General features: G+C 36.4%; 1 protein-coding gene across 3 annotated transcripts; it reads right to left on the reverse strand.

The window, feature by feature from the left end:
- Nucleotides 1-3,110: 3,110 nt before the first annotated feature.
- LOC104089695 (BEL1-like homeodomain protein 7) lies at nt 3,111-7,751 on the reverse strand. Of its 3 annotated transcripts, none has more exons than XM_009594651.4 (5): nt 7,145-7,751; nt 5,615-6,598; nt 4,306-4,673; nt 4,139-4,199; nt 3,111-3,883 (listed from the first exon to the last, which is right to left on the reverse strand). In XM_009594651.4, the coding sequence occupies exons 2-5, from the start codon at nt 6,494-6,496 to the stop codon at nt 3,329-3,331; spliced, it is 1,866 nt and encodes a 621-aa protein (XP_009592946.1). In that variant the 5' UTR covers nt 6,497-6,598; nt 7,145-7,751; the 3' UTR covers nt 3,111-3,328. The 3 variants fall into 3 exon arrangements, with proteins under 3 accessions (XP_009592946.1, XP_009592948.1, XP_070056336.1); XM_009594653.3 differs by lacking the exon at nt 7,145-7,751 and having other exon boundaries at nt 5,615-6,166; nt 6,259-6,435; XM_070200235.1 differs by lacking the exon at nt 7,145-7,751 and having other exon boundaries at nt 5,615-7,061.
- Between the last annotated feature and the right edge of the window lie 596 nt (nt 7,752-8,347).

Genomic DNA, 8,347 nt, shown 5'->3' on the forward strand with positions numbered 1-8,347 from the left:
ATCTTAGGTGCATACTGTTGCATTTCTTTGGGATACTCAAAAAGCAACTTCAGACTTCTCTTTCTTTGTTCTTAGGTACACACACAGGGGTAAGGGGTAGATTAGAAAGGAACAAATGTAAATATGTATGATAGCAGTTTTGTGCTGAATAGATTTCTGTCATATAGAGAAAAAGAGAAGGAAAAAGTAGGCTATCTTTTACACACTCCCAGTTTTAAGATTGTCTGCTTGTGAATCTGTGAAATATATATTGGAATATCTATCCTCTTTTTCCTGTTCGCTGTTGTTTTCTTACATAGAGATGTTGAAAGGACACTGCATGCACAATCCTTCCAATGGAAAGTGTGTCTATTAAACCAATGCTGTTTTTAACTTTCTGCTTATTTTTTTTTTCTTTTTTTCTTTTTTTCATAAGGGTGGGGGATAGGTGGTGACTAGGGCCGTCAAACGGGCGGATTTGGTCAATTTTTGGCGAGTTAAAATAGGTTGAGTTAATAATTGGGCGGATTCAAAAATTACTTGGGCTAAGAGGGGTTAGGTCAAGATGGCTAAAATGTGTGTCATAACCCAACTTGCCCTACTCTTATCAAGCTTTACTTAATAAGTGTTATTTTCTTATGAATGGTATAATTACTAAATAAGATTTTTTTTTTTCTTTTGTTATGGTCATATATAACATATCAAACAAAACAAAAAATTATTTCTAAGACATTTTGGCAAAGTTACTCATGGATCAATTTGAGCACAACTTTAAATGGGTTTAGATGAGACTCAGTTCAATAAATGGGCGGGTCAATAACATGCTCAATCTTGGATGGGTCATTTGGGGTGAAATTCAAAAATAGCCAGATTTACGAGTGATAATTGAAAAATAGCCACAGTTTCAAAAGTAATCGAAATTTAGCCATTTTTCATATAAAGATAAATCTGAACGAAAACACTGTTCAAAATCTGAAAAAAATTCCAGCATAATATACTGGAGTTCCAGCATAATATACTGGTCCAGCATAATATGCTGGAAGTTCATACACAAGTGTTCCAATCTCCAGTATATTATGCTGAAACTTTCTATGTGCTGGAGCCGGAAGTTCATACACAAGTACACAAATCTTCAGTATATTATGTTGGAACTTTCCGTGTTGCAGCAAAATAGTGACTATTTTTCAATGACTTTGCAAACGATGACTATTTTTCAATTACCAATCCGAAAATTGACTAGCCCGTGCTATTTTTACGTCATTTGGGCTTGGGCCAAATTTGATAGCCCTAATGGTGACAATAGCAAATCCAACCATGAGTTCTCAAGTTAAACATAATCCAGTACTTCAAAGTCAAATTAGTGAGTGAGCCACAGTCTCAAGGGTGATTAATTGAATCCCGTTCTTTTCAACAAAAAAATTACTGTGTATATAAGTTAAAAATTTTACTGTACATATATTTACTATTTAATCTCATTCCACAAAAAGAAACCTTTTAACAAGTGCCAAATATTTTTTTACAAACGGGTTCTATGTATACTTTAGGTCATAGACGACTCCTAGCTGTGACATTTTAGTATTCTTTTAAAGTGACTTTGCCTTCGGTGGAATCTGTTATATAAATATAGTTGGATATACATTTGTGTCCGAACACAACTTCTAACCTTCAATTATTTTCAACTCCAATTTTAAATACTTATTTTTTCAACTTCAACCAAATATTGTTCTAATATTTAAGCGTTTAATTTTTCAACTTAGTACTCAAACAACAAACAAAGAGTAATGTATACACAAACACTATATTTACCTTAAGAAGGTGGAGAGTTATTTCCGATAAACCCTTGACTCAAGACAATTTTAACTTAATACTCATAACGTTTAAATTCAGAATCCGTGGAGAAATGGACCAACATACTGTAGTAATGATTACTATCTTTGTTCTATTGCCCCCTTACAGTTGTCACTTTCCCATTCCGTAGTTTCTATTGGTTACTACAAAAACCAAACTAAGGCCCACTCACTGATTAAAGTGCCTGCACAAATCTGAATATCTGAATGAATTTATCAGCAGAGAAAGTTCTGCTTTTAACATTATCAAAAGATAATTCACTTTTTACCCCTTTGAATCATAAATGCAAGTTACACTAGAAAGAAAAGAGACACAAAATGAATGCTTCCTTGTCCTTCTCCACACTACACATAGTAGTGTACAGAATAGAAATCAAATGTTACAGTATTCTGGGCATTAAAGATTGTCAATCTTAAACTCAGAGCTCATGCTTCTATCATTTATGAATCATCAAAACCTAGACAAACTGAGTGTTCAACCACACCCTTTTAACAAAGTCTGAATATAATAAATAAATTTGAGAAAAAATTATTTTGTTGATGAATGCTCGAGTGCAATTCCAAGTATTTCTTAACTCTTGTGTCCTAAGTTGCTCGACTTGATTGAGAGGTGAAGTAGCGTGTTTCTTGAATGAAGGATGATCTGTATTTGATCTACGAGAAGCACTTCGAATTGATCGTGAAGGATTATTGTCTCTTGACCATTCCACCCTTGCTAGAGAACTATGATGTAGTCGATGTCTTGATACGAACCTCTCCCTCCACCACCATCCAAAAAAGAAAAGGAAAAAGAAAAAAGATATGTGAATCATATGTTGGTTGTGGATAGATTGTAGTGTACAACTAGCTTAGTAGCTGCTGCAAATTAACATCCATAATATATTTATATACAGAGAACATTGGATTACTTTTTTTATGTCATGCACCATAACCACAGACAAGAAAAAGGGCAGCCCAATGAACAATCCCGCTGATTCCACAGCTCGAACCCGTGACCTATAGGTCACACGGAGACAACTTTACCGTTGCTCCAAAGTCCCCCTTCAATAACCACAGACAGTTAAACAAAAGAATCATGAAGAAAATACCCATTGCCATAAACTGCGTTCACATCCAAGTCCAGTGCTATTGCCATAATTTTCATTTGCTGTTAGCTTTAGGAATCATTCAGGCATATCCTCAATGTTCCAGAGCAAGACATTAACCAACCCTAAAGAAAAATCATTGGTGCCTTAGAATATTATCTAGGTTCCATACACTAGCTGTAAAAGGGTGGAAGAGGACTTACCATTTCAAATTCTATAGGACCTTTATTCTCATATTCAAGCACAAAATTACATAGATGTATATCATTTGAGGATTCTAAGTCTAAACTATTCACAATCTCCTCACTATTATACAGACGGATTATCCATTAGTATATTCACATATTTGGTAACCCACTTCTCAATGATACAGTAAGTGGTAAAAAAGGTCTTATAACCAATATAAGCAAGAAATCATTATGCTACAAAATCGGATAGCAGATGAGGCCCTGAAAACCTCTCTTGCTGGTTTACTGGGTCGATGTAATAATATTCTCCTTTGCTAATGTCCAGAGTCGATCCTGTCTTGTCATCTTCCGCTAACTGTGCCCTACCAGATATTGGCTGCTGATCAATTTGACTGTTTTGTAGACGTAGAGCGAGTGATACTTGATTTCCCATTATATCACCTAACATGGAGGCGTGGTATGTATTGACAGCATCAATCTTCTCGTGTTCATAAGTACCGTCTTGAAAAATAAATTTGGTTGTGAATGAATTATTTTGTACATTCGTAACATTACTTGACTCGTCAGAGGGGTCGAGATGACTGCAATTAACAGCTGGTGTAGTAAAGCTTTCAGGAATCTCTTCTCCTGTGTTCTCAGCTATTGACTTTTCTTTGGACTCTTCTGGAGCACGGTCTGGTGAAGCTCCGGATCCTGCTTCCGCCTCACCAAACTCTTCCTTGTACATATCTTCAATCATGGGCTTCCAGAGGCGCACCCGAGCATTTATGAACCAGTTCGCCACCTAACTCAAGCACGAGTTTTGTTGGTTAGATAGCTGGCCATGGCCTAAGCACCACAATGTCTTCTAATACTAATGCTAAATTTAACACAGAACTAACAAATAAGAGATAAGCTAGAAGGCTAAAGGTTGTCCCAGGTTTCCTATAGTGTGCAAGTGGAAAACAGTAAGAGTAAGTTAATTCACTTGATTCCATACAAAAAAGAAGGGTGCTAAGATTTTTATGCTTTAAAGCGGAACAGCCATGGATTAGCATACCTGACTTCTTGTTAAACCTGTATGTCTTGCCAGCATGATTTTCTCAGAATCTTTTGGGTAGCTGAAGAAACACGACGACCAAAATGAATCAGAATGCATGTTAACTGGTCCTAGATGGTGCATAGCACAAAGGTCACAGGAAAAAGAGAAGAGTGAGAGAAACATACGGATGGAGGAAATGTTCGAAAAGCCAAGCACGAAGGACTGAAACAGCAGTCTCTGGCAAGCCCCTCTGTGGCCTCCAAGGCTGGCGCATCATACCAAATTGCTGAAGGGACCTTTGCTGCCTCAGCTGCTGGTCCACGTAACGGAGACGATATAATCTTTCCCCTTGACTATCACCTTGCTCTCCCAAGCTTCGACGAGTAGCTTGAATCTGCTTCTTGATTGCGTCCCTCAAGCAGCGGAACTGGCGAGATATGGTTTTAAGGGCAAGTGATGTGTATGGTTTAGCTGCACCAAGTCCAGCAACCATCTCAAATGAAGATACCACTGCTTGCATCTGCTGGTAATATTCTTTGTATCTCCTATCCACCTATAACAAAAATATAATCACAATTCACAAGATAGCTTTTAGATAACGTTTACATGTAATCTGTTAATACTTAATAGCATATAAAAGATAGATGTCAAGTGGAAACTGAATTAGTCCAAGAATCTGCTAAGAGTTGGCATAACAAGCATTTGAGTAGCACAACAAAGGGAGACTTTGAAACAAAACCTGCGTATGACTTCAAGATTGGGAAAGAGAAATTTCAAGTTCTCAAAATTTTTTCTCCCAGTTGAAGTAAAATTACAGAAAACAAATCCTCTTAACAAAAGAACCATCAGTTTGGAGTTTTAATTCTCCTAAAAACTAATGCCAGTAGAATTATTTCAAGTAAAAAAGGACTTGCAGAGAACAAAAGCAATGACTTTGGATGTGCTCTATGTTCAACATCTGTCAAAGAACAACAATTTTCAGCGAAGTACTTGGCAACATAAGATCCAACTAAAATCTTCTGCAAAGTCTCATAGAATGCAAACACTTCATGAATATTTAGGAGGACCAAAGGAAGATTAGAGGAACATCCTAATTGTGAAATCAGTCAGATGTTAAAAGTTTTATAGGTGAGGAATACAAAGGAAAAAAATGTAGAACCTCAGTTGTCACTAAGAATGAAAATCTATTAACTTGTTCTGACCTAGAGCGCAAGCAGATTCCTAGTTCACTTTCACTAGGCAGTGTAATTTGCACAGATCATGTCACAACTAAATACAAACTGAAATCACCTTGGACCTGGATCCCTTGGAGTTATTACTTACTACTCCTACTAGATAAGGAAAAGAGTTTCAGCCTAGTCTGAGTCAGCATGTTGGAAAACAATGCTGAAAACAGTATGTCTTAGCAATATCTAAAGACATTACAAGCAACAAATGCATCCCCTCTTAGCAAAAAGTATCCCTTAAGATGAGTCAGGAGAAGTCCAGATTTACCTCATCCAACATGGAAAAGAATTTTGTCATCTTGCTCTCGAGATCATGTCGGTCAGCAGGTGAAAGTTCACCTTTAGTTGAATTATTATGATCACCAGATATACCAGAAGCTGAACAACTAGATTTGAGATCAGCCTCTTCAGAACGATCTTGCCCGAGCAAATTGAAGTTACGTAGTCTATCTGATTGTTTCAGTGCTTCCTGAACATTAACTACTTCATCAAGCAAATCTTGAGCAGCCTTTAGATATTTCGAGTTGTAAATGGAACGTGCACCAGAATTCATATCTCTGAGGCTCATGGAGTTTTGGGGATTATTTGCAGCTCTAGTTCCTCTAGATAAGTCAAATGACAAGTACTCGGCAACTTTAGATTCCTTGTTTTCAGATCCCTGCTCTGAGTGCAAAACATGAGTACCCACCAAAGAAGATAGACTTGAATTCGTATAGTCATCTTGATACGAATACACATGAAGCGAAGGTGGAACTTGCGTACCCAAACTAAGAGATAGTCCTTGATTTTGAAGGCTTTGCTCAACGTTGGGCACAAAAAGCTGTTTTGTTGGAAAAGAACGGGGATCCATCATAACTGAATTCTCCAAAAAATTGGGTGCAGAATTCACTGACCTACCAATTAGTTGCATACCTCCCGATTCACTGGTTGGTGGAATGAACAGCATCTCATCTTTGCCTCTTATTGTTTGAACTTCACCATAGTTCTGAGCAGGCAATTCCGAGTATGAGACCGTAGAAGAATGCTGGTTTAAATGAATCGAACTATCAGAAAGACCAGCTGAGTGATAAGAATCAAATTTCTGGTCTGGCAAAAAGGACATTGGCAAAACCTCTCTTTGATTGGACAAATTTGAATAGTAAGCAGACATTATATCTATCCCTATAATGTCTCAAGAATCACAACCTCCTGCTCAAGTGACTCGATCGAACTACAAATCATTAGCAGAGTGTTGGAAGAAATTGTTTGGAAGCTGTCAATGAAGAAGAAACAGAATTCATCAAACATGTTCAAATAGAAAGAAAACGAAGTTTCAAAGAAGCAATATCATCAAATGACCATTTTGAACTACTACTTGATATCAGAATCAACATCAAACTTTTCATTTCCATCAAATTCTAATAAAGAAGTATGGGGCACTAAGCTCCCGCTATGCGCGGGGTACAGAAAGAGTCGGACCACGAGGGTTTATGGTACGCAGCCTTATCCTACATTTCTGCAAGAGACTGTTTCCACGGCTCGAACCGTGACCTCCTAGTCACATGGAAGCAACTTTACCAGTTACGGCAAGGCTCCGTTCAAATTCTCATAAAGAAGTAGAAAATGAAATGACCAAACACCGCTACGACAACAGTAGGTATAGGAATTCCACCATATTAAAAACTAAGAACATCAGAATCCATCATAACATAACCAAGAACAATACTTTATGAATGAAAATATTACTTACTTTATTGTACACGTAATAAAATATAGAAATGAAAAGGATAGGGCAAATAAAAGTAGAAATTAAATTTACCTGGAAAGAAAAACTTGTCTTTGTGCTTTCAACTAGGGGAGCACACTGCACAGAAGAGAAAAAGAGAGGAGCAAAGAGAGTGATTGAAAGCAGAACTTCCTAATTGGCTCAAAAACAAAGCTTCCCAATATGGAGACAAAAACTGATCCTAAAGATCCTAAGCACACCAACCCCTCCTTATCATAGAACAATGACACCAACCAAAAAAATATTCAACAAATAAACAAACAATAATGAAAAAACAAGAAAAAGCAAAGAATAATTAACTCCAACCTTCCATTCTTGAAATTTCATGAAAAAACAAAAAGCAAAACAATAATAATAATAATATATTCCTTTTCAATAATATCAAACTTTCTTAAGTGGGGTCAGCTCAAAAACTCCCCTAGAAGCTTCTGTTTTTCTTTAATAATTTTTGTTGGTTTCTACTAAGAATAGAAAATTGGTATTGTGGGGGTGGTTGTTTTTATCTTGGTGAGGAGAATATTTTGGTTTTGATGGTTAAGGGTCTGAATCGGTAACCACCAGTTGGTAGACCTAAACCAAGATTTTTTTTTTTTGATCTTTGGTCTTAAGACTTGCTTAAAACTAAACTATAAACAAAGTTGTTCTGTTCCTAGTAGTTACAAAGTGTTGTTAAACAGTTTGATGACACAGCTTTGCTATGGTTAGGTAGTTGGGTTTTTTTTACATTACATGTATAGGTGTGATTCACACCATACAGTAGGTGTATTTTCTATAACTCAAAATTCCTTGTAGTGGGGCCCCTAGAACCCACCTGTTGTTAAATGCTTGGAGGAGAGACTGCCGGTAACCTGGGCGGAGTTAGAGTACTACTTACGGGTTCGGACGAACTAGTAATTTTTGCTTAGACATTAGATTTGTATTAAAAAATTTATTATAACTATTTAATTGCGAACTCAGTAACTAAGACGTGTTCGATAATAAGTTCAGAACTTATAAACTTCAAATTCTAGCTCCGTATTTGCTGGTAATAGAGGATAATTCCCCCATAAAATCCTGCATAAAATATACTTTGACTACATGGATTAGAAATAAGTCCGGCATAATTTATCCAGCTTTTGATTGGCGTTGTAAGAAAAAAATTGCAAACTTTTTGCAGTAAATAATTATATTCATTAAGTTATGTGTAAATTATATATTATTTTATGCTAAATAGAGCGTGAAATATGAATACATATA

Source organism: Nicotiana tomentosiformis, chromosome 4, assembly GCF_000390325.3.
Source record: "Nicotiana tomentosiformis chromosome 4, ASM39032v3, whole genome shotgun sequence".
Lineage (NCBI taxonomy): Eukaryota > Viridiplantae > Streptophyta > Magnoliopsida > Solanales > Solanaceae > Nicotiana > Nicotiana tomentosiformis.

What these genes read in the sequence shown, in the direction of transcription:
- LOC104089695 (XM_009594651.4), bottom strand. Translation starts at nt 6,496, where the DNA reads ATGTCTGCTTACTATTCAAATTTGTCCAATCAAAGAGAGGTTTTGCCA. An exon ending in TCTTTTCCATGTTGGATGAG is followed by an intron (nt 4,674 to 5,614) that starts GTAAATCTGGAC and finishes TTTTTGTTATAG; the next exon opens with GTGGATAGGAGATACAAAGA. An exon ending in TTCGAACATTTCCTCCATCC is followed by an intron (nt 4,200 to 4,305) that starts GTATGTTTCTCT and finishes GTGTTTCTTCAG; the next exon opens with CTACCCAAAAGATTCTGAGA.